The 25,871-nt window shown below is 40.1% G+C and overlaps 1 protein-coding gene and 1 long non-coding RNA gene across 2 annotated transcripts in view; one reads left to right on the top strand and one right to left on the bottom strand.

The window, feature by feature from the left end:
* The window catches only part of LOC102312293 (stromal membrane-associated protein 1), a gene marked incomplete at its 5' end in the record, with an annotated part of 45,300 nt that overhangs the window by 6,874 nt on the left and 12,555 nt on the right, over positions 1-25,871 (bottom strand). The window contains 2 exon segments of the mRNA XM_005949414.3: positions 4,548-4,740; positions 23,476-23,597. Of these exon segments, the coding sequence (XP_005949476.2) occupies positions 4,548-4,740; positions 23,476-23,597 (315 nt within the window).
* The window catches only part of LOC121812581, a 33,019-nt gene continuing 14,101 nt past the window's right edge, over positions 6,954-25,871 (top strand). The window contains exon 1 of the long non-coding RNA XR_006053171.1: positions 6,954-7,032. This is a non-coding gene — a long non-coding RNA (uncharacterized LOC121812581). The remainder of the gene's footprint in view (positions 7,033-25,871) is intronic.

Genomic DNA, 25,871 nt, shown 5'->3' with positions numbered 1-25,871 from the left:
AAGAGAATCACCTTGATTCTCTGCCAGAAAACAGGGAAGTGCACACTACAGGTTTTGAGTTGCTGCCCCAATTGGAGTAGTTTAAGTATCTCAGGATCTTGCACTACCAAGTAGATCTTGTAGTTGGTCAGGGAAGAGTGGAGTGGGAGATTGACAGACAGATTGAACCAATGTCTGATGCATGATAGGGTGAGTAGCTTGGTCATTCAAAAGTAGAGCTGCTGGTGATCCACAGTGATTATGTCTCCTAGGTGAGATGTTTTGGGCATGTCCTACGAAGAGGAGACCCCCAGGCCTCACCGGAGATTTGGCTGGTGTTGGAATTTTCATGTGTATCAAATGGACTTTTGGCTGAAACAATCCTTGGATACAAGATATGACATCCACAGTTAGCTCATTTAAACCAGGTGATGAGGCTCAAGTTTCCTGTGCGACTTCCACTGAATGTTTTCCAGGAAAAGAGATCCTGACCTCTTACCAGTTACATAGTTCACACTTCACACACTGGGAACACTTCATAACCTCACAAGAAGAAACAGAACAGGTTGTTGGGGAGAAGGACATCTGCAGAGTTAGCCTGATACCATCAGGCAGGCAAAAACAAACTATTTTTGCCTGCCTCCCTGCTTTGCTCTGTGCATGTACAAAATGAGAGACTCTCCTCTCATATTATAATATATCCTCTTTAGCACAAGTCATAATGCCTCACAGATTTTAGTCTTTAGCTGTTATAAAGCCAAAAAAATCAGTACAGATCCATGGACAAATAGCTAATCCACATATCACTGACGAAGCAATGTTTTTTGGCCTTCTGTATATTCTGACATTCTGATCACCTCATTGTTGGCTGCACTTAGAGCCTTTCCATTGCAGCATGGATAAGTGCACACAGTCCCGCGCACACATACAGTGCATGCAGGATGAAAGTCTGATTTTTGAGCATTAGCCTGGCAAGGTTCTTTTGGCTTTGATCTCAATCTGCATTTATTTGGATTCAGAGAGGACAATACGCAGAAAGCCCTTCATTCCATTCCTAATCCTTGATACATCAGTGTAAACATGGAACACTATAATCAATGCATGTGCCTGCTGTAAAAACCTGCTGCCTGTTTTCTCCCACCAAGCAGAAAACATGCAGCACTAATGCTTTCCCACACAGGCTGATGGATGATGTATGTGTGAACATCCGCCTACCTATACATCCTCGCACAGGCGCTCATGCACACTCTCCTGACACTTCAGTCTTTACACATAATAACTGTGAGATGAAAGCGAACCTGCAGACACTTCGCTATTTTTACTGCTGCACTGGGACCCTAGTAAATGCAGTGTGAACTAGACGTTCCTGCTTTTCAGCACGCTGACCTTTCATCTTTACTCTCCTACATTTTTATGATGCATCTTCCCTCTAACATGCATGTGTGTGTACAACATTGCCTAGGTGTGCATCTGTTTGTGTGTAAACACCTAGGTCTGAGTCTGCAGCCTTGTATTTATAACCTGCACGTCTTTGCCAGCTTACGAGACGTCGTGTATGTGTAATGTTTGTTTACGCGCTACAGTCATAAGACATTTCTACTGCGAGGAATCTTTAAGTCCTTTTTGAACACATGTCCTTCAGCTTGCACATTAAAAAAATGAATTACATTAAGAACATCCTTGAGTGCCGGTTTAAGTTACAGGTTGAGCAGGCAGCTGTATTCAGCCAGGCTAAATGCAGCAGCCCCAGGCCTTCTGCTGCATGCTCTGGAGTTCTTTACGTTTCCTTGAACATGTTTCACCTCTCATCCGAGAAGCTTCTTTAAAAGTGCATATTACTCCCACATTAGGTTCATTGGCTTCACTAGCTAATTCTAGTCTTGGAAAAAAAGCATGGGGTTCTCTTCACATACAAAGTTCTGAATCATTGCACCACTTGATATTTTAAAGATCTCATAGATCGTCCCACTTCAGCACGCCACTCTCAGACTGCAGCTGCACTTCAACTTCCTAAAGTTTCTAAAAGTAAAATGGGAGGCAGCGTCTTCAGCTGTCAGGCTTGGAACAGCTCCCAGTTTGGGTTCAGAGTCAAACACCATCCATTTTTAAAATTATTAATCAATCTTTAAGATTAAGTTTGATTAATTAAAACCATCCCCTAGTTTTCTGCTTCAATCAAAGGCTGCTGTGGGACTTCCCTTGATCCCATGATCCACTGAGCGTTTTACATGCCACTAGTACATGTCAGTAACTTCTGTCTACTTTCTCCCGCAATCTGCGTCTAATCTTGTTTGTTTTTTAAGCTCTTTGTTCGTCTGTTTCCCTCTTGTCTTCTAAATGTTCTGATGTTCGAGCCTCATTCAGGAGGTCTCTGTTTTAGCAATCAAATGAGAGAACTTCATTGATTGCTCTCTCTCTGACACTGTGATGCCTTTACCATATAGTGTTTTGAGATGACAGCTGTTGTGAAATGGGACTATATAAATATAATTGAATTGAATGTAAATTGAATTTCAGTCCTCTGATCCACGAGTCCAGTAATGCATATAAATCGTAACTGCCGAGGTTCTTTGTGTGGGGCTATTACTGTAGCAGTAATATTTTCTGCTGAGTGTGTAACTGGATCTCAGTGTGTCTGTGTGTAATCAGATTGCTCAAAATGCATTTAAAGGTTCCTTTACACATTTTCAGATCTGATTACATACAGACACATTAAGATACAGTTACACAACTCTCCAAATGCACTTGCCTGTACTTTTGCTACGATAACAGCTCCCACACCTCTTGCCTTAACAGTAACTATTTTCTGCAGTGGCAGCATGTAGTCATTAAAAATGTAGGCTCCCATTCTGGGGGTGATTCTCCAAAGAGGTCACAAGGTTCATGTGAGTGTCCAGAGATAAGAACAAAGCTTAGAAAAGCATAACGTACAGCAAATTTTTGTGGAACGTGTATGGGTACCATAAATTGTTTTGTAGCTTCCAAAAAAATACTTCAAACATCCAGGATTACGAAATCTTGCATCTTTTGTTTAACCTGATCAAATCATGATCTTAATTATTAAATTATTGTACTGATGAAGTCAGTGTCAGGAGCTAAAAAAAGAAAAAGAAAAAAAAAGATACTTTCTAGTTTCTGCAGAGTGAAGATACAAAAAAGCTGCCGTTCCATTAAGAGTTATAGAATGTATCAAAAGGTTCTCAAGGTCCAAAAGCTCTTAATGCCATAAGTTTTCATTTTGTGTGCATCTGTAAAGGTGTCAGGCTATGAGCAAGTAAGAATTCTCTTGATTAATAGATCAGCTTTACCAGACAAACACACACATACACAATGTCAGCAGGGTGCGAGTGAGCTCTCAGCCTCTGACTGCTCTCCAAAGTCAGCCACAACTCCACTTGTTTATGTTGTTTTCCACCAGTCTCCTTTTTTCCATCTCTGAAATGTAGACCAAAAATAAACACAGCCTTTTGGCCAGGCTAAAATGTTCTCAAGCAGACACACTGCTGCCTTCATTTGCAGATTTCCAGCCACTTGCGGATCATTTTCCAAGCTATAAACGGATCATCAGGCTTTTAGTCCTCTTAAAACGTTGATATGATGAAGATGTTAGCAATAATTTGACACTTTATAGGTCAAACACAAAACAAAAGTGTAATTTATTTCGAGTTTTGAGGCGGCACAGTGGTGAAGAGGTGCAGACTGTCACCTCATAACAAGAAGGGTCCTCGTTCAATCCTCCCGGCCTTCTTGGGGAGTAGGTTTCAGCTCATGGCCACAGAAACAATGGTGCGGTGCAATGCATGCAATTAAATGAAGTTAAATAGCGAAAATAAAGTGAGGATTAGTTTTGTTCGGCAGCTCTTGAGAAGATTAAGAGGTCGAGAATCAATGCCAAGCTCACTGCTACACCATCTTTGTGGGTAACGTCCAACCCCATGTTTGAGTGCGGTGTGTAGTTGTAAACAGTTTAGCCAAGACCACTGAAGTTTTTACAGCTGTAATTTAGATTTGGAAGCAGGAAGACCCCCCAGCACTGAACAGAACTGAAAGCCAGAACCTTTATTGAGCCTTGATTTGAGGTGGGTTGCCAAGTGGCTGGCACATGTGCAGCCCTAGTGGGAGAATATCAGCTGAGTATTGAAGATCAGCTTTTCTGCCAGGATTGAGCTTTGTCTCCTGTCTGAACTAACACCATGCTCGATCTTTTGTGGAACGGCTAATATAAAACCGATAATAAATGTGATTTTTTTAAACAAATTTTTAAGCTTTTGTGTCGGTATAGTTCAGTTGACAAAAGACACTTAAGCTCAGTACACAAATGAGCCTGACCCAAAAGAGAAAGTGGCATGAAATCACAACTCCTTAGCAACAAACTGTCAATCTTTCTTTTTTCCCTCTACCAGTCTTAGAAACACCTCCTGCAAACTGTATCCTTTAAAAAGACCTACAAACTTGAGTGACTCTGCTTGAATTGAAAATGTGAGTTTGAGTCAATTGACCAAGCTGCTTTGACTTGATTAACAAAGGGTTAATAATAACTGCTGGCTGTATGAGAGCATGTGTGTTACCTTGTCCTGGAGCAGGCTGTTGCTGGCTTTGTGGCTGACTGCCCACTGAGCTGCTTGCGTACAGGGACAGGATCGAGTCTTTAGATAAAAGCTTCTTCTCCTCTGCTTTCGCTGTGGTAGTGGTGGAGGTAGAGGAGGAAGAAGAGGAGGAGGTGGAGGGGTCCACCTGTGGAGTTGTTATACTGGAACCAGACTGTCAGACAGAAAGACACAGGGCAAGGAGAGAAACGTCATGAATATATAGACTTTCATCCAGACAGATTATTTCTCATACACTACAATCATGTAGTTGCTATTGTCACCATACCCTAAAAATATACATGTAATGTAAATCTCACCTAATCAGCAGAAAGAACCAGACCAGAGAAACAAGGCAGAGGAGCTTAGATTTGTTTTCTCACCTTTTCTGTCTTACCTTTTTTAATCTTTAACGTACATGAGAATAAACATGGTCATAGTTTCAGATGATAATGCCAACGTTTGTGTTAGACCCCAGTCACACTGGCAGAAACACAACACCACCAACACCAACCAGCCAACTTGCCATTTACTCTCTGAGCTGTAGGGGAAGTGTTACGAGTGTGACACAAACAGCAAAGGGAGAATATTTGCCTTCATATTAAGAGCTGCACCTGCAGGAAGGCACAACTTTTAATTTGAAGGAGAACGTTTTCAGTTTTCCATCGCGGTTACTGCCGCTTGTGTGTTGACAAGTCTTTGCAGACAAGTCGACATCTTCCATGCAAACTACGGGCAGCTGGGCAATCTACCAGCATCCAAAGCACTCACGAGTTTTTAAACCTGACAGATTTTACCCAGTGATTGCTGGCAACCTTCAGCAACCATTTGCTAACCAGTCGGGGAATATGCATTTTTCTATGGTGACTTTAAGTTTTCTGGGAGTTACCAGCTAGTCTTTATTCCTTGTGTGAGTGGAGCTTTATCTTTTTCACAGTGACTTCCACTTCCAGTCACTAAGTGATCCCTGTGAGCCAAAAACTCAGGATTCGATATTTTCTACTCTTGGCCGTGAGCAGAGAAGCCTTTCCCAACTATTGTGTAAAATCCTCTGCTAATGAGGGGCAGCCAATCAGAAGAAACTTGGCTTAAAGGAAGGGAAAAAGGGCCAAGGCCAAAACAAAGAGGAATAAGATTTTATATCATGTCAAAGTATTTTAGTAAGTCCGAGAGTCGCCTGCTTTGCTGCTCTTTTCACTGTTGCTAAACTGCTTTGCATAAATGCCAATTACTCACATTTCACAAATTAATTGCCAACAAAATAGGAAATGGTTAGAAAGACATAACCTGAAGGAAGTGAAGACAAGAGAGCAAGTTCTCAAATAAACATGAGCAGCCATAAAATAACTTTTACTGCATAAACAAAACAAAAAACAAATTAAAAAATCTGAATATAACATTTTCTGTCTGTCAAACTGTGTGTTTGGCAGATTTGGACATATTCTCTTGCTTGTACTCATAATTATAAAATAAATCCAACAGGTTTGTGTCACTGAATACACAGCAGACTTGGAAATATATTTAGTCATACCTTTGGCTACTCAATGTGCCACAGAGAGAAAAGATGGCCAAGACAGGAAAAAGACTGATGTGAAGATGGAAGAAAAAAAAGGGTCTAAACAAAGGGCCGAAAAGCAAGAGTTAAATAAAGGACAAGACAGGGGAGAAAAGAACGGAGGAGACAACATAGGAGAGAGAAGAGAGGAGCATTGTCAGTGTAAGTGAGACGGATGACATTAATTAGGCCGCTGCAAAGAGAGGAAGACGTGAACTGTTGGAGACAGGACACACGCACGCTGTTCCGCTCACATACAACTTTTCATTATAAAGAAAAAAACAAAACAAAAACAGCTTTCATGCACACACCCATTATGTTTAATGGATGGAGCTGACAAAAAAACAACACCTGCTTATAAGCTCTGCTCAGGTGTGTGTGGGAATGTGTGTGTGTGTGTACACATGTGAAGAGATGGGACAAAGACTGAAAATAGAAAGGGGGAAGGCGACAGACAGCATGAAGAAGATAAGGAGAGACAGTGTGATAAACAGCAGCTCCTGCAAGCCGCTCTGCAGTGAATAAGCACGCTGCAGTCAGTGTCACAAGCACACATCATATATTACACAAAGTTGCACACCACCCACACACAACACATAAAACACACACACACAGAAATGCAAGCACATGTGTTGTCCTCTGCTGCTTAGCAGGCAGCACTGCGCTCCTCCGTCTCTCCCAGCAGACTTCATCCGACTGGAGGAGGGAAGGCGGAGATGAGGTGGAGGGGGGAATGGAGAAGAAAATGTGGGGCAGGGGGAGCAAGATAGGAAAAAGGAAGGGGAAAAGCAAAAAGAGTGTAGGTGAAAGTAAAGGTAGGGGTGGAAAGAGGAGAGAAAAACAAAGTGAACACGGGTGAGCTGAAATGAAAAAGCGGCAGGTGAGGATGGAGGAATAACAAGAGCAGAGGAGGTAAGATGGATGGCTAGTCATACCGAGAGACATAAACACACACACACACACACACACACACACACACACACACGGTCCATTTTCTCTCATATGAAGCCAGTTAAGGTGAGTCAGGTATTGAAGGGGGCAGGAGGAGCTTCCTATTAATAGTCATAGAACATTAGCATGAAGGAAGGTGAGAACACCTGATCTGCCTCATGTCAGCGAGCTATATAACATAACTCAGTCACGGAAGCTAAGTCTGTTTCCTGCTAAGCGTTTTGGGGTTTCTTTGCAAAGTTAAAAAGAATACATTTAATAGACTTCAAAATCTCCAGGCTGCAGTAATCGTCAGCCATTCAGCTTCCTTCTTCAGGAAAGTGCTATGGAAGCGACGGCATGACTCAGACAGAGTCTGCAGGCTCTGAACCGCTGAGATAAGACCATCATCTGGGATGATTTGGGAAGGGAGCTATAACATGTGGAGCATGTGGGATGTGAGCCAATTAAAGCAGCTGGCAGGTGGGGTGAGCTTTACCAAGCTGGCACTAACATTGGGTAACTAGCTTCTGATGTCTACTTGTTGATGCAGAGCTATAATAACGCCTTCTGACGATTTGTCTATTTGTTTTAGGAGTCACAACGACAGTAGACTGACCACCATAAAGTTTTCAAATGCATCAATTTAAAAAAAAAAAGTTTTTAGCATAATCAAGTCAAAATTAAAACTCACAAGCAATTTAAATACTGAAACGGGGTGTGCTTCCTGTAATCATTCCTATTGACAATAACAAATAAGGAGTCCTTTTCTAATGTACTTTTAAGGTCAGGGTCCTGTGCAAATTGTGGATGCACATATTAAACATGGCCACAGTTTCAGAGGATGAGATTAGCGTATGCACGAGTAATCCCTCATAACCAAGAGCTCAGGCTTCACACGCTTATGTGAGTAAAACAGAACAATAATATGATCACATCTCTTTGGCTGCGAGCCTCCCAATCCCCTGTTTTTGGGAAGCAGACAATCAGAGGAAAGTTGCCTGAAGGCAGGGGGGCTAAAACTGCCTGCTTAACACAAAGGACGACGTGAGGAGCTGCACCAAGACAAACAGGGTTACTCTAGTAGCCCGATTTCCAAGAATAAACACATGGAGCTGGAAATGTGTCCTCTTTAGAGTATTTTATTTGGAAGTGATTTCTCTCTTCATACCTTCAGTGACCGTCACTTCCAGAGGGTACTAGAACCACAAAGACACATGACATTACTAATGGCTGTATTGCAATAATAATAACAGCTTGTTAATGGACAGAATGTCTGGGTTGGTTTGAGAGCTCTGTTTGGAATATGCGCTGCTGTCCCACGTTCCTGTCGTGTTCGGGTCAAATCTGACTGATTTACAAATTTAAAAACTCATAAATATTGTGTTTTACATCCGGTTTACCTCAAGGCCTTATGACTCCTCCACACTCTGCACTTGAACATATAAAAGTAAGTAAACACTAAAGTAAGGGGGTGGGTGCACACAACTGGAGGGTTAATCTGTTATACAATATTACATATCTTTTAGAATAAAAAAACAACAATAAAACAAAACAAATGAAAACTCATAATGAGGATCAGGAAAGGGAGTGTGCATCGGGATCTAGCAATTATATCTGGCCAACAGGCATGTAAACATGCCAAGCTGCTCAGTCTGCATGTGTAACTGCACACACCATCAAATAGAAGCCAGTGATGAATCAGTACAGTACAAATAACACTGCACTTTCAAAAAATCCTATCACCTAGAACACTTGCCAGATCACAGTTTAACACAGTTTGAAACAGTGGAGGAGAACAGGCATGTGCCACAGAGGCACAAGTACAGAATTCCACGTAGTGATCAAAAATAGCAGCCACTATGCAGACGTGCAGGGTGAAGATGGCCTTAAATGATGAAGTAAAGATGGCTGATATTTACAGACCCACTCCCTTAAATGTATTAGAGTCCCAGGCAGGCTGATAGGTTGCAGTCTTTCAAAACATCATATTACTGTCAAGAGATGTGTTTGGGATGAGGTGATGCAAATAAGAGTGAGCATCCTTTAACTCAAAGATGTTTCTTTAAATTGCTGCCTCTTTTGGCTTAGAACAAAACAGCTTCCACTGGCCTTTCACTCGTTCCACCATCTGTGACTGCCAGACACTCCAGGAGAATTTGCTCTATTTGCACTGAAAGAACAGCAAAGCAGTCCAGAAGGTTTTTTTGCCAAAGCTAGACAGGTGGCACACAATGTAAGAGATGCACCATTCTTGCTCTCTTTAAATGCAAAAGAAATTCATGCAGCAAATGTCACATGTGTATCGTCGTTCACAGTGGCAGTTCTACATACGCAGATACATCAAATACACACACACACCATGCTCATAGTGTGTGAGGTGCTGCAGGGCTCCTAGCAGCATATTGTGTAATAGAAAGCCTCTTCAACAAGGCTCCTTTCTTTCTTTCTTTCTTTCTTTCTTGCAATGTTGGTGTTGATGAGAGCAGCCAGAGCTCTGAATTACTGCTCTGACAGCCTTTTCCTCACTGTCACTATTCATAGACCTCTACAGCCAAACACACACACACACTCGTGCTCACTATGGTTTTCCATCACTGCTTGAAATACTCATACACTCCCCTCTGATAGACCATCTGTGGCTTTAAAACCGTAATAGGCTGTGTGTGTGTGTGTGTGTGTGTGTGTGTGTGTGTGTGTGTGTGTGTGTGTTAATTTACTAAAAACAAAAGCAAAGCTTGCCTTGGAGTAAATCTGAATTAGCCTACGAGTGTGCCAGAAAGGAAAAGAAAAACAAGCAGAGAACGAAACAAAGGCAAAAACCGAGATCGCTGGTCACTGCTTCATTACCTCACTGCTCTCTGCCTTCTCACCCTCTTTGTTGTACTCTCAACAAAATGCAGTTCATCCGTTTTCCTGTCTCGCACTTCATCCCTTCCTCAGCAATCAACTACATTGCCTTCTGTTATTTACTTCAGACCCAGACCTCCATTTCTTCCTTGGATGTAATCATGAAACCCACAAAGTTCCCATTAAAGCCACAATGTTCCATATCTGGTTGAGGGGTCACAAAAATATTCAGGCGACACATACTTTGATGCACATTTAGCATTAATGGGCTGTATGAATAACTTTAAGTGAGTCATGGCAATCATTTCCTCATACAAAGAAAACAGAGGAGAACGTGATGTTTTTGCAGTGAATTATGGGAATTTAATGCATGAAAATGCCTTTTATTGTTACCTTTGAAGAGCAACGACACATATTCATAATAAACCTCTGTTACCTCGTTCCAATTCAGTAGCCTTGGTCTTAACTGAATGCCCATGTTTTCCTGGAGAGCGCATCCATGTTTGACCTCCTGACTTGCACTGCAGTAATTCTGCAGTTTAAAGGCAGCAGAGGTTACTAGCCAAGAATCTCATCAATTCAAAGCTTTACAAGAGTAGCTGATTGGCTTTATTTTGAACACTAAGCTAAAATTATCTAAGCTGGAGGGTGAATGCTAACCTTTTTCCACTTGATAAGCGTTAACGTTGGGTTCCTAATTGCATGGCAGGATGCTGTAAACGGACCGGTTGCTAGAAATGTTGTTGTTATTTGGCGCTACATAAATAAAATTGAATTGAAATTGAATCAAAACAACCTGCCTGCTTCATCAACATCAGTAACTTTATTTAACAGGCTCTTCTCTTGTTTGTTATTGATTCCTGCTGACAACTTTTTATATTTTATTCCTGCACAGTTGGTGTGCAGCACCCACAATTTTCGTTGAACATGCACAATGACAATAAAGGGCTAAATATGTGGATTTTCTTAAACCTGGACATAACTGTCCCTATAAAAGTTAAACTGTGCTTTTAAAGGCTGAAGATCAGATTTACTAAAACTATTTGATAAACAAATGTTTTGCTGTCATTTTTACTGCTTTTCAGCTTCAACTTGGGTGCCTTCCATGTCTGTTTTATTAAGAAAGCAGCTCATTATGCAGTCAGATCCTGGACCGAGCTTAACGCATCACTCCGCCAGAGCTCAGCTGCCATAGTTCAGAGGTGGAATTTCTATGAGATGCTATACTCAGAAAATCAAAGATAACAAAGCAAACGTGGTTTGATTTTGCCTGAGAAAACTGTTTACTCCAAGAATTACAAGAGACTATAATACATTTTAGCTTTTAGGTACTTTCATGTTATTACTATTATGTGGGGAAAACAGTTTTAATGGGAAACAAAAATAACTCAGAGAAATCTTTTTCTCTCCTTGCTCTATCCCCCTTTCACTCCCCCACCACATTACTTTGAGTTTTCCAAGTAAAAAATATCTCATAACTGCATTTTTCAGACTCAGGCAGAGGTGAATGAGAGACAGAGGACAGGACGAGGAGAGAAAGTGTGTTTGTGTGAAAGGGAGAGCGAGCGCAAGAAGCTGCGGATAACACAAATCCTCCCCCTCCTACAAGGCTGTAATCGCATTTTTATAATTGACATATGCACAGATAGGCCAGCGCGCCCCGATGCCGGTTAATAGCTGCCCAAATCAGCAGGCTGCCGGCTTCCTCTTTCTTCATGGGCCCGACTAATCACAGCTGTAAAGCAATATCCGCCTGCCGAATCCAAAATTCATTCCTCAGTATGTCTGTGTGCATGTGTAAAAATCAGGGGATGTGTACTGACTGTGAAAACTGTGTTATTGTGTGTATGGCTCATATGTATAGGAGAGGAACGGAAATGAGCCGACGTGTGAGAGGTGGCGCTGCATGTTGGTTTGTGGGGTTTTCTCTCGGGAGTCTGAACCTGTTTATAGAAGACTGATGTGAGTGAGGAAGCATATGATAATATATATACTCATTATAGATCTAGAAGTGTGCAATAACAGGTAATGTCACAAGGTCATCTAAATCCCATGTGTTTCTGTTTGAGGCTGGAACATTCGTAGGTCATTAGTTTTGCAGATTTGTCGCTGACAAAGAAACAAACGTCGCGACTCAATCATCACCAAGCCCTTCAACCAACCCATTAGAGCAGGGCGATATGACCAAAAATATTTATCACGATATACATTTGAAAATTTGTGATAACGATATAACTGACAGTATAACTGACACTAGACAAAATACTTTACAACTCCACAACTTTATTAGTGCCAAACCCCCCCCCAAAACATCAATGTATTTCCACCTAAACAAGCAGCTGTTTTTTATGTGCATCAAAGTTATATAAAAATTTAACAGTGTGGATGCAAATTCGTTGCTGACAGTTTAACCAAAAGGCATTTCCAGTGGAAACTGGCCGACATATCCTCAGCATAACCATGTATAATATCCACAAAACTTAAAAGAGGTTATACACACACAATACGGTAACATTATGTTGAAGCACAGTACGTATCACTCTGCGAGGCTCCTGCCTACGATAGCCGTAATGCTCCGACAATCCATCAAGCGGTGCGGCTTCGTAGCTTAGCAAAGTCGTATTAAAACATTTGACAGATTTTCGAGTGCCGTGTACATAAAATCATTTCGAGGTCAGTAAACACAACCAGGATTCATACATAAGGCACACGGGATTATAAGGGGCACGCTCGATTTTCAGAAAAATCAAAGGATTGATTTTAAGTGTGCTGTATTTTCCAAAAACACGGTAATAATGACGGTCAGCTAGCATGCTCTACCAAAAATAGTGCTTTGTTGTGTATCTGACGGACGAAAGCTAAACCAGTTCCACACTGAAGTTGCAGCATTTTTACAAACCAGTTCTGCTTCATCTGTTTCATTCAACGATCTGCTTTCGCCCTCCTCATTCTCCGTCGCTGCCATGCTTTTTTTGCCATGTGTGTATGAAAACAAAGGCACTGAGCGTTTTACCCATATTCTATCGCAATATTTCATTTTCTTATCGTTGCCCAACATTATACCGGTATTACCGTGAAAGGTATGATATGGCCCAGCCCTAAACCCATGTTTCCATTTTTCAAGCGTCAGTGTTAGTTTGAGTGTTTTATTTAAGAGCATTTTATGGGTACAGTAACAAATCGATACATTATCATAAACTTAAAATTAATCTATTAAAAACACAAAACTGCCACAGTGATCAAAATAGACACAATAGACTCTTTGCCTAATCATTTTATATACGTGGCTACAGACTGGCGCCACATACACTATGCTTCATAGGTTAGTTTAAATTTAAAGATCACAAATAGTTCCAACTATATTTGACCATTTAACATATTTCATCATCTCTTTCTCATCAAGTCTTTCACCTACACCACCACTGCTCTCTCTCCTCCTTATTTGCAGCTCATCTTCCTCCTCAACTCAAACATATTCTCCTGATCTGCAGCCCTGACTTCTGTTCAAGCTTATTTATTCCTGATATTGTTGCAATTACATATCGTCAGCAGACAGATGAACTTGCTGTCTCTGGACAGCTGACAACAAGACAGTGAAGCAATAACAGCTGGTTACAAGCTAATATTATGTTAGCTAGCTAATTTTAGGCTTGAGAGTCCTAAGAATCACGCTTCCTCCTAATGTCCCCATTAAGAGGTTGAACTTCTATGAAACGCACACACACAAACACACACACACACACACAAATTTGAAACCTTCTGTCAGCACAAGCTAGAAATGCACAACCCTGACTCAATGGGTCTGTGCAGAGCTAATCTCTGTGCAGGCAGGTAATTGCTCGCTGTCTTAGTTGTTAGATGCTTCAGGACCATCTTTACTGGGAATAGCGCAATAAACTTCATAAAGAAGTCATCACACCCTGCGCACTCTCTCTTTGAATATCTGCCCTCTGGCAGACGATACAGGACATTAAAAAACACACCGCTAGACTTGTGAACAGTTTTCACACAAAGACCATCACCACTTTAAAGGCTGCTGTGAGCTCACCTAAACAATGACTTAAGAATTACATTCACTTTATGTTCACAGCACATGTTAGCACACTGAAATTACTGACTGTGAGAAAAGTTTGTTTTGTTCCATTTTTTTCTTTTCTCATTTATTCTGTTATTACTTTTACTCTTTTATACTTTTCAAGGAGAACCATTTTTTAAGACGTTGTGCAAGAAGCTTCACGTCTGTTGTACTGTGACAAATAAAGTAACCTTGAACTGTGAACAAAGGAAAGAGTGAAACACAATATAAATAATATCAAATGGAGTGGGAATCTTTGGACGTGTGTTACAGTGAGTCAGTGCCTTTAGTAAAACTTCAACAGTAACTCAAAGGTCAAACAGAGAAAAACAAAAGCAGTGTCAGATTTGATACTGTACTAAGGCAGACCATTAGTTTCAGCTATTAACATCAAAATGAGCTGCGCCTTGAGCTATAAAAGCAGCAAATACACATCAACTTTAACTGCCATTTCAAACATTACCAGCTGGTCTTCTATTGGTTATAATAGGAATATAATTACTTTTTAGGCCTTTGCATATTATGAGGAAATTTTATTGGGAAAAATATTCATTAGCCTCAGTGTTATTCACTGTCCTGTTGATTTGCCTAAATATTTGCAGATACATAGAGTGGTGCTGGCGGAAGGTTGACACATCCAGCTTAAGCAATTTTATTTTTGCTTCTTGAATTTGCTTGTTTCACTCACAGATGACCTACTTTCTTCCATCCGTCCATCTTTCTGCTACATTAAAGTCACGGTTGGGCCGGAACCAATCAAAGCTGTCAAAGGACAAGAGAAGGGGAACAGCCCGGACAATTCACCAGTCTATCTCAGGACTAACCGAGAGACACACTCCAAAAGCAGACTCAATTATTGCCTACATACTGTGAGGTAACGGCATTTTTCTTTAAATGTTGCAGACAACATCAGTGAACATGTCTGAGACAAACAGAACATTTCTTAGTAGAAAAAAACCCCAAGTTTTAATTAAATCTGAAGAGAGAACAATGAAAAACATGTTAATATATAAAAGATCCATCTTCTGAACAGAAAACTGTTACAGCAACAAAACACAACTGTTGAAATAATAGTCAAAAAAGAGAGTCTAGTGCCGTAGGCAGAGGGCCATGGGACAGCAGCCTGTTGGTTCAAACAGCCAGTATCCAACACTCACTTGTAGTCTATGAAGTATTCAAAGCCCTTGAAAGATATCGCAGCTGATTTAATCTGCCAAACAGCATTAAAAAGTACAACAGTAATACAGCTAAAGTCAATGCTACAGTACAAAAAGCAACCTTATTGATCATCAGGACATTTTTGAGACAAAATGAGTTGGTCCAACACATCCGTGACGTGACGTATGTGGGTGTATGTGCCAGCTAAACCCAGAGATGCCAAAGTATAACAAGCGAGACCGATTAAGTGTCATATAAATCTAATATTAACACTAACGATAAAACAAAAACATCAACATTAATAGTAGTACTTCCAGTAAGCAAGAATTTACTTCTACAGTGCTTTTCAAGACAAGACAGCAGTTACAATGTGCTTTAGAGGCATAAATAATAATAATAATTATTATTATTATTTTTGCAGGTTTAAGTAGTTTCTTATAGGATGAGTCCAGAGTCAAGGGAGCAAAGAGCCCTGAAGTTTGGACTGCACAATTCCCCTTGTTATCAGATGGTTACACGGGATAACAAGAACACCTCTATCTATCGACCTAAGGATCCGACTTGGTGAATAGGGGTGGAGTAGATTAACAAAATAAGTGGGGGCTTCACCTCATAGGGAATAAAGGTAAAAACCAAGGTTTTAAACTGACTCTAAATCTGACCTGGGAAGCCAGTGCAGATGATTAGTAGATGCCCCGCTCGACCTCCTGAGCTACAGCCGCCCCTATTATGAATGAGACTTAAAAGCCTTAAAGCAACATTCTGGACAAATAGAGGAGATTAACAGACATTTTAGACAGACAAGAAAATAGACTATTACAAAAATCCAAGCAGAATGAGATAAAGGCAAGACTGAGCACCTGCAGTTCATGTTTTGAGACAACAATCCTGAGTTTAGCAATTCTTTCTTAAATGGAAAAAGGAAGAGACTTGATTTGGGCGTTAAAAGTACAAAAAAAAAAAAAAATCCAAATTGAACCAAAGATTCTATACATTAGCTTTCACAGTAAATGTGAAAGACCCCAGACATTGTCTAATTTAGGGAATAATGGTGTGTGACATGATAAGTAGAGATTTTGTGTTGTCTGTGTTAAGCTGGAAAAGGTTATTTGCAATCCAACCATCGACTGCATTAAATCAATAAATTCATTGTTAATAATTTATCCAATTTGTAAGGTTTAAATGAGAGGTACAGTTAAATGTTGTCAGTGCACAAATGATAAGAAATGGTTTTAAAACTACTAGTGAAATGAAAATAACAAGAAACTTCAACCAGATCCTGGAACGCAACACGACGCAGCCACATCTGACCAAAGATTGACCACTGAGACCAAAAGTGTTCTATCAGCAAGCAATGAAGTGAACCACTCCAAGAGATGGACCTACCCACTATGTGGTGTTAAGATTTATTGATCCACAATGCTTGATAATTAGATCATTAATACTTATACATCGACAATTTTTAAAACTAAATTATACAGTCTAAAGTCCATACGAGTCAATATGAGTAGCACTCAGTGGCTGTTCAGTTATATATGGTATGTATGCAGACTGAAAGAAAAACCTACAGATACAACTCAGCGTAGCACTGTATGCATTATTTTAGCGAAAAAGAAACTAAAAACATGAGATAAAAATGCCAAACATAACTGAGTCCTGTTTACTTTCAATATGTTGCATCAAGGTAACAAAATATACAGTAAGCAGTATAGTGATGTACCGGGAAGAAAAGGAGCGTAAACCACAGCAGGAAAGAGACCTTTGAAGGATGAAGAGGAAGGATAAATAGAAACAGTGCTGTGTGTGCAGATTCAAGGCAAATATATTCTTGTGAGTGAATGAATGGTGAGCACCTGCGGAAAGAGAAGAAAATGGAAGTACAGGGGTGATGGGAGACATACGGAGGGGATAACAGAGCATAAAATCAGTTGGGGGAAAAAGGTCTAAGGTGTAGGCAAACAGAGGGCAAACTGTGGTTGGTGCGGAAACGGGAAAACAGTGTAGAGAAGAAACTAAAATACGACTGCACCACTTGTATAACACTTATTGACTTCTATCTTATGTAAATCTCACACACTGAGTCAATGACTGTTTCAGTTACAGATAAATACGACAGCTACAGTGTGTCAAATAACTGACTCATGTAGCTTTCACTGCTCTGTTAATGGCTTTCATTAATTGCATTTGTACGGAAAATAAATTTTTAAATTTACAGAGTAGCATTACACAGTGCCACCAGTCTCCAGGAATGTCACTGGGACATTGTTTTCTGGAATAATGAATATGTTGTTCATGTCTTCTCTATTAACTGTTTAATTAGAGATGCTATTCAAGAAAAAAAACTGAGACTATTAAGGAAACTAGAAAACCATCAATCCTGTTGGTCCTGGCTGATGAACAAAGGCAGACATCTTTTAACTTTGTCTGACTGTCAGCTTTAAATTAACAGTTGCAATCAGATGTGGGGTTGGGTGTAGCTGTATGGATAACCTGCACAGCTACTCGAGGCTTTTGAGGAAATAATCAGCTCAAGTAATTTGGGTCAACTGGCCCTGGGAGGGGGCCTTGAGGCTTCCTAATACATCAGATATGTTGGGGCAGAGTGAGAGCACAAGGTTCAAGATGAAGTCTGCCATCCTGGTTGGGTAGAGAGATAACATGGAGGTCACCCTGTTTGCATGTTCCCTTATAAATGAGAGAAAGTCTGAAAAGGATAAAGCAGCACTGACTTTGGCAATGTCATCCTAAAGAACATCAAAGTAATTTTCTCCAAATACCAACACAAAGCAACGTTATTAACACCACACTAAACTACATGTAACATATAAAACATCCAGTTTTTCACAATACATGTGTATGCCTTGAAAAAATAGTCAATATTCAAAAGTAATTTCAAAGCCATTTCTTGGCCGTGGAGTAAATGCCTGATTAACAGGCAGAAAGCTAACATCATTCGCTTACATTAGACTGTTTATCACTGTTGCTCTTACATGTTTGATTCTGTAAAAGACTAAATAAAGACACATCCCTCCAAACTACACAAGCACCAACTACAAATCCACCACCTGCCTTCTTAGTTTTGCTAAGCTACGACTGGGAAGTAAAGACACAGATGGCATCTAACCATTAAACTCCAGCAATCTTGACTGCATTTGTGTCTTCTGTGTATGCTATTTTATGCATACACAGAAGACACGACGAATCCATGCAGAGCAGAATCCGGCGAATACTCAGTGAGCATATCCAAAATGCAGTTTTAGATAGATAAAATTGAATTGTTATTATTTAAGCCAGACTTATCAATAATTACATTTTTCTTATCATAATTACTTATCATAATTACATTACTTGACAGAAATAAATTTTTATTTCCAAAGCAATGTGTGAACAGATATCTACAGTGTACGTTTGAAGTAGCAAGGATGAAATTGAATTTTAGATAATTGATTTTTATAATAGTGGCTGTAAAGTTGTCAATTATTATTAATTCAAACTCCAACTAGTCAAAACCAAATAACAGACATAAGGATATGAGGAAGAAGGTTGTAAAGAGTTCAGGAAGAAGTTGAGACAAGCTTCAGGTCGTAGGGAAGAGTTGCTAGTTGTCTGGGAAAGTACAACTAAAACGAGGGAGAATACAGGGAAGGTATGTTGTGTATCCTCTGGACAGAGGAAAGAAGACAAGGACACTAAATGGAGGAATGAGGAAGTACAGAGAAAAAATTTAAGGAAAATGAAAAAGTGCGATTGTCACGGAGAAGAAGAAATTAGACAGGAGTACCAGGATGCTAGGAGATGTCTATGAGAGACAGCAGTGGACCTTTTAACCAGATTGTTAATACAACCCTGGAGAGCGAGAGGACACCTGAGGAATTGAGAAGAAGTGTACTGGTAGTGATGAAGGGTGATGTGCAGAGAGGTAAAGTTGATATGGGAGAGAGGCTGACGCTAGGTTAAGAAGAGAGGTGACGATCAGTGAGCAGCAGTATGGCTTCATGCTGAGAAAAGGCACTACAGATGTGATGTTTGCTGAGAGAGTGTTGATGGAGGAGTGCAGAGAAGGTCTGGCGTGTCTCTATAGACACATTCGAGAGAAAGCAACTAGAGGAACTGTGGTACTGCATGAGGAAGTCAGGAGCAGCAGAAAAGTATGTGACGTGTATGATGAGAGTGAGATAGTGGTGAAATGTGTGGTAGGAGTGACAGATGGGTTTAAGGTGGGGTGGGGTTGCATCAGAGACTGGCTCTGAGCCCCTTCATGTTTGCAGTAATAACAGACAGGCTGACAGACGAGGTTAGGCAGAAGTCTCCATGGATTATGATGTTTGCGCGGCCGACTTTGTGCTACCTTTCTCTCACCTATCGTCACTTTAAGTTACCGAATATCATTCTGTTCTCTGATCTGATTGGATAGTTAGTTACAGCTGTTGTCAGAGCAGATAATGTCCTAGAGGGGTTAATGATAAAAACGAAGCTGTTGATATCTGCAGCTGTTACTGCAGCATTCGATGTCTTCTAAACACAATCGTGAAAAAAAACTATGTGAAAAAAAATAATAAAGAAAATATTTTGCAATATCTGCCAACTCAAGCACTTTCCAGAGTCTAGATATTTTCTGCATCAGGAATAGAAAGCAGAGACAGATTCAGGCTCAGCAACGACAAAATGGGAACCAAGGAAGAAACGCCTGCTCCTCTGTTTAAAGAAGCAAGGCAAACAAAAGTAAACACAATACGTGGTGACTGTTTGACAGCCGGGTTAAGGCAGGAATTCATTTCTTCCTAAAACACTTGATGAAATTTAAAAACTTCTATAGCTTTCTAACTGCTACATTACTGCTAATATCATTATTTTTGTGAGCCCCCTACATATATGGACAGATTATACTTTATATAAACTAGATATTAATCTATAAACTACTGTTATAGCTTTGGCAATATTGTTTATGGAAACTGTGATGCCTATAAAGTATAAAGGCCCACTGAGCTGAAGCTGTTCTACCAAGTGAGAAACACTGCCAGAAATTGCCTCTAACAAATTTGCAGAAGCTTGATTCCAAACTGGGAAATGCAAAAGAAACATGCAAAAGAAAAGAATAAGACAGGACTTCTTTGTTTTTTTTTTTCTAAACAGACATTTCACCTCTTATCATCTTGAAAAAAACCTTAAAGAAGTTGAGTAGCCTTCTATTCAGGCTCCTGAGACTACCACCACCTGGATGCCTGAGGACCTACACAAACACTAATGCTATGTTTACTTTACATCAGCTCATTAATGGTCTTCATGTCCTCTCTGACACCTTTCTTCCTGTTTGACCTGAAGGAGAGCAGCATCCACTGCTTTACATGCAACCACACCAGAGCTTCACTGACCGAGCAAAAAACCCCCAAAAAACCAAACTGTGATTCATGAATATATTGAAATAAGCCAACGTGTGAGGCAGAAGCACCAGTGCAGTAGATGGAGTCACAGAGGAGGTGAGCATGGAGGGGAGATTATAGGGCAAGTGGGAGGCTGGTAGTGGCAAAGGGAGAGCTTGCAGTTACAGAAGCCCATAATTGTTCTTCATGCCTGGGTTTCCTGTGAGCCACTGCCTGGTCTTGCCCCAGGAGGCACGGCGGTGTGCGTGTGTGTGAGAGAGTGAGGTGTACAATTTGAATCCTAAGAACAGGTCAGAGAGTGTTCTCCCGTGACTGACTATGATGGTTCAGTGTATGTGGGTGTTCCAAGGTTACAGTTCATGACATACCTGTGTGTTTACCGTATATTTGACACGTAGCACTGTGCTGCTGCAAGTATGCAGACACTGTCCATTTATATAAATAGACATTATGTGGTTCTGCCTGACAGTGTGAGTTCTCATTTCCATGTGAATCAAAGGTCAAAGGTCACACTTGAAAGACGCCTACCGCATTTTAAACTGAACAGTTCCTTGAAAATGTTTAATTCAACACAACTTCCCCATCCTCATGAGAGCAGTCGCTGACAAAGTAGCAGAGGAAAGGAGGAAAAATGAAGTCAAGCATCAACCTCTTTTCCAATTTTCTTTTGTTCTCATTCTGATGAACATCCTGTTTGTTTACCCAGAGAATGAAAAATCCCAATATGGCTGCAGACACCCACTGGACAACAGCTTCATCTCTGCTCTTCATCCTTCATTTACTTTATTTTTTTGCTCTCTCCTCGTCCTTAATCATCTTCCCAAGTTTCAATTATTTTGCAGAAATATGTAAAAATGCTCTTAATGATTTGAGAAAAACAGCACATAAATATTTCATTTCAACATCTCTAACCAATATTGTCATCGTGATTGAAAAGGTAATTATTTTCTTTAAACCCCGGTGAGTATTCATGGAGCATATTTCAGGCTTTTCCCAGGCTCAGATCTTTGGGGTTGACTGTGCATGGTGGCACACATGATTTCTTGGTAACGAAAATGTAATGAGACTATTAACTTATTTGAGTTATTATAATTCTGTTTTGTTTTTTTTTATTAGTTTTTATTTTTATTTTGTTTGAACTTTTTGTTTTTAATTCAGTTTAGTTTCAGTTAGTTTGTGCAAGTTTGTTTTATAACCCTAACCCAACATCACCATCCTCCTCAGTTTGTGATAACAAATTTGACCTAATTAATACAAACTAAAAGAAAACAGCATTTCTTCTATAATTGAATTAGCGATTCTTCCAGTCGGGCTACCAAAATCTAACTCAGCCCTGCTGTCATAGGAAGGAAAATATATGTCAATGCTTTGCATTCTTTCGCAAATGTAGCTGGGTAATTATGCCATCGGCATCGATGAGCCACTGTCAATATGTGACATATTGAGATCGTGTTTGAATTTGCGCTTGTTTTTTGCTTTCACTTTGCGATCGTGCGAACTGTGTATAGGGAGTGGCAGAGGGTGACAGATTAATTGCGCACCAATTCCTCTGGCATCGTCTTATCACTCAGTAGCTTACTATTCAAACGTGACAAGTGAAACCTCTGGCAACAAGCTTAAACATGTGATAGAGGTTGATTGCGCAGAGAATCGCTGAGCTTATGTGTGCATGTGTAAAGACAGATGAATTTACGCAGGTATTTTAGTTCTGCAGAGCGAAATAATAAAGGTCAGGGTGAAGAAGGGACAGCCAAAGAAAAGATTACCAAAAAACGCAAAAGTTAGGACAAATCAGACTATGAGGCAAAAAGAAAGCGCAGCTTTTTTTGGTTTCATGGACAAACAAATTTCTGTGGCTGGAATATGACGAGCTGTGTTGTGAGTTTCCCTCGATGTCTGAGTCGACAAGCGCCTTTGTTACTGGGAATATTATACTTTAATGTATAATATTGTAAAGGAAACAAAACATCAATCAAAAAATTGTTCTCTTTTTTTACTCAGGCTACTTAAATTTATTCTGGGCTACCAAAAACTGAAGAGTGCCTGCCCGAAGGGCTACCAGGGATATTGCGAACCCTGTACTTACCTTCTTAATTCCTACGGACACACCAAAAGTGTACTTTTTCACTAGTTTTTCACATTGCTGTAAAAACTCTTTTTCACAACTGTACTGCTCATTTTTTGCTAAATGTATTATTTATAATAGCTGAATGTGAAGTCAACTTTCCAAACACTCATAACAATTACATGTGTTTACCAAACATTAAAAGGCTAGAGTGATGAACACACAGCTCACATGAACAGTTCAGACTGTGTAGCTCACATAAACATGTAGCACCTGGTGACAGATCCAGGCTATGAAACTGACGTTTTCAACCTCAAACAGTATTTGTTAGTATTCTGAATTATGACAGATATCATTAAAATCTGAAAAATGGTCTTTTAAAATGCCAGTTTTTGAGAGACCGGACTAAATCTAAGTACTTTCAATCTTTATTATTCCCTATCAGGCATATCTTTGACCAATATGGTTGTGGTCAGTCACAGATTCAAACAACAGGTAAAAAGTAGTGTTATACATTTTTGTGTCATTCTACATTTGAATTATTTAGTGTCTTTCATCGCCATTAATTAGATACCATCTTAAAGAAGAAAACAACAAATTCAGTGATGGCGTTCGCTTGTGTTCCATCACTCCCAGCTGTTGTCTTCACTGTAGCAGCTCGCCGTTATTGCTCCCTGTCAGACAAACACACACTCTCCTTTGAAGGACACTGGTCAAATTAATTCAATAAAAGAGAGTCTACGGGGTTTGCTTTGATATGATCCTCAGAGAGTGTGTGTCGCCACGTACAAGGCGGATGGTGTGTTTGCTGTGTGTGTTTTCTCTGCAGAGTCTGTGTGTTGCAGCCTGCCTGCAGTGATAAGCAGCTGATGAAAGACAGAGAGAGAGTGCATTACCTGAGCCTGCTGTGTGTTGTTGGATGAGGGGAGTGGGTTGGAGACCATTGGTCCAAAGATATCCAGTTCATCACCAATTGGTGCAGCACCCCCTGAGCCCTTCTCACCCCCCTCTGGAGCATCTAAGAGAGAAACAGAGATAGAAAGAGATGTACAGTATCTCCCAAAAATATTTGACAGAAGCAAACAGATCAAGAATAAAAGCAACTCTAGCAACTTCTAAAAACTAATAAAACTTCGGGCTGGATGTCTAAGTGAGGTATATACACAACAATCATGCATATGCTTGTTTTTTTTGTTTTAAAAATCCTCACATAAATTGGTATTTATAAAGAAAGAATGTGGAGCAACAATCTACATATGCACAGGCTATTTTTAGAGTATGCTGACATTAAATGAACTGTATTAAATAACAAAGTAAAAATTTCACTAAATAGTTTGATATGTGGCACATAATTAACACAAATACACAAAGATATATATATTTGTCTCTAATAGGACAGAAAGCTGCATCCAAGGACAGTTTTCAGTCTGAAACGATTGTGTTTTACTGTTTAGTCTCATGTCCTTTAGCATCTTTGCTTTGAATTAACTGCCTTCTGTAAAAGCATCTTTTGGCTAACATGGTTGACATCATTATCCGGCTGAGACATCCACCTTGCTGCTTGAACTATTAGTTGCTTGCATTCACACTCTGCAGGTTTTGATGCCATCAGTAAATACAAATTCACCTTAACCAGTAATCTCTGGGTCTGAAAATGAAGCTAATAAGACACAGTTAAAAACTGCAACATGATTTTTAACATTAACAACTTGTTAAATTCTCACAGCTTCACAACAGAATTAAGTTGTTTACAGGCTGAAACAAAAACTGGTCTTTTTGCTCATAGTCACATATCCTACTGGCTGTAGGTCAGGTTCTGTTCTCTGCACAAACAAATGGTGCTTGCCTATTGTTCAAGCTCACCCTCCTGTTATGGTTCTTAACCCTGTTGATGGATTAAGAGGTATAGAAGGCTCTTAACTGGTTTCTGCTCCTTTGTGCAAGGAGGAACAGGATACGCACTACCAGAGCTACAAAATGACCTCCAGCAGGCCACTGGTGTGAATGTCTCTAACCAAACAATCAGAAAGAGACTTCATGAGGGTGGTCTGAGGGCCCGACATCCTCTACCCTGATTGGCATTTGCCATAGAATATCAGAATAAGCAGGTCCACCACTAATGGCTTGTGCTTTTCACGGATGAGAGCAGGTTAACCCTGACCACAAGTGACAGATGTGAAAAGGTCTTCCTGAGCTAGCTCCTTCAGTAGCTAGCTATGTCGCAAAATTATTCTTCTTTTGTCCTGAAAGGGTCTGAAGAAGATGTGGAGAACATTATGCTGTCGGTAACATTGTTCAGCATGATTGCTGTTTGGTGGTCTGGGGTGGCATATCCACGGAGGGATGCAGAGATCTCTCGAGGCTAGGCATCAGCACCCTGACTGGCATTGGGTATTGGGATGAAATCCTCAAACCCAACATGACGCCATGCTTGTGCGGTGCATGCTTGTCCTCCTGGTGCACGACAATGGCCAGCCTAATTTGGCAAGAGTATGTTGACAGTTTCTAGAGGCTGAAGGAATTGATACCACTGACTGTGCCCCACACTTGCCTGATCTCAATCCAAAATAACACCTCAAGGTCATCATGTTTCGGTCCAGCTGCCAGGTTGTACCTCAGTTGCTGAATTACTACAATGAAAGTCTGGCAGAATGGACTAGCCTGATGCCTCAATTGTTTAATCTGATTTTCAGGGTGTCCTTGAAATCAGCCCTCCGTAGGTTGATACTTTTTATTCCCATTAAACGATCCTTATGCTCCTAACAAACGATCCAGTCCATATAGATATCTAGTATGAATTTGTTTTCCATGTGCTCTCTAAGTGTTCCTTTAATTTTTTTGAGCAGTGTAGAAACCTCTCACGCACTCACACACATTTCCAAATCTCCCCACAAAGCTCATTTTAAAATTACCATGCTTATTCATTTGAACATGCTCAAGACAACTTTGATAAACACAATTCTTCAGTAGCTAGCTCTGTTTCAAAAATTCTTTTGCCCTTGGAGCACTACTAGAAAATCAATTTCCTGTAAGTGCAAATATTTTTGACCTTGTGTTTTTATTAATGTTTAGTTAGATTAACAAAAGTATAGAGTACAAATTAATGATCAAAACCAGACTGACAATGTTTATCAGCATTGTGTGTATATGACAATGACTGAATTAGCTGTGACTAGGGCTGCTACGATTAGTCGACTAGTCACGATTACGACTAATTTAATAGTTGACGCGTCGTTTGAAGTTTTGTAAGATCCAAACGACGCAGGAATAAGTAGTAGGATTTAAGAGTGTA

Source organism: Haplochromis burtoni, unplaced genomic scaffold (assembly GCF_018398535.1).
Source record: "Haplochromis burtoni strain Fernald_Lab_line unplaced genomic scaffold, NCSU_Asbu1 Contig_664, whole genome shotgun sequence".
NCBI classification, from domain to species: domain Eukaryota; kingdom Metazoa; phylum Chordata; class Actinopteri; order Cichliformes; family Cichlidae; genus Haplochromis; species Haplochromis burtoni.
This window is presented reverse-complemented; position numbering and strand designations above follow the sequence as displayed.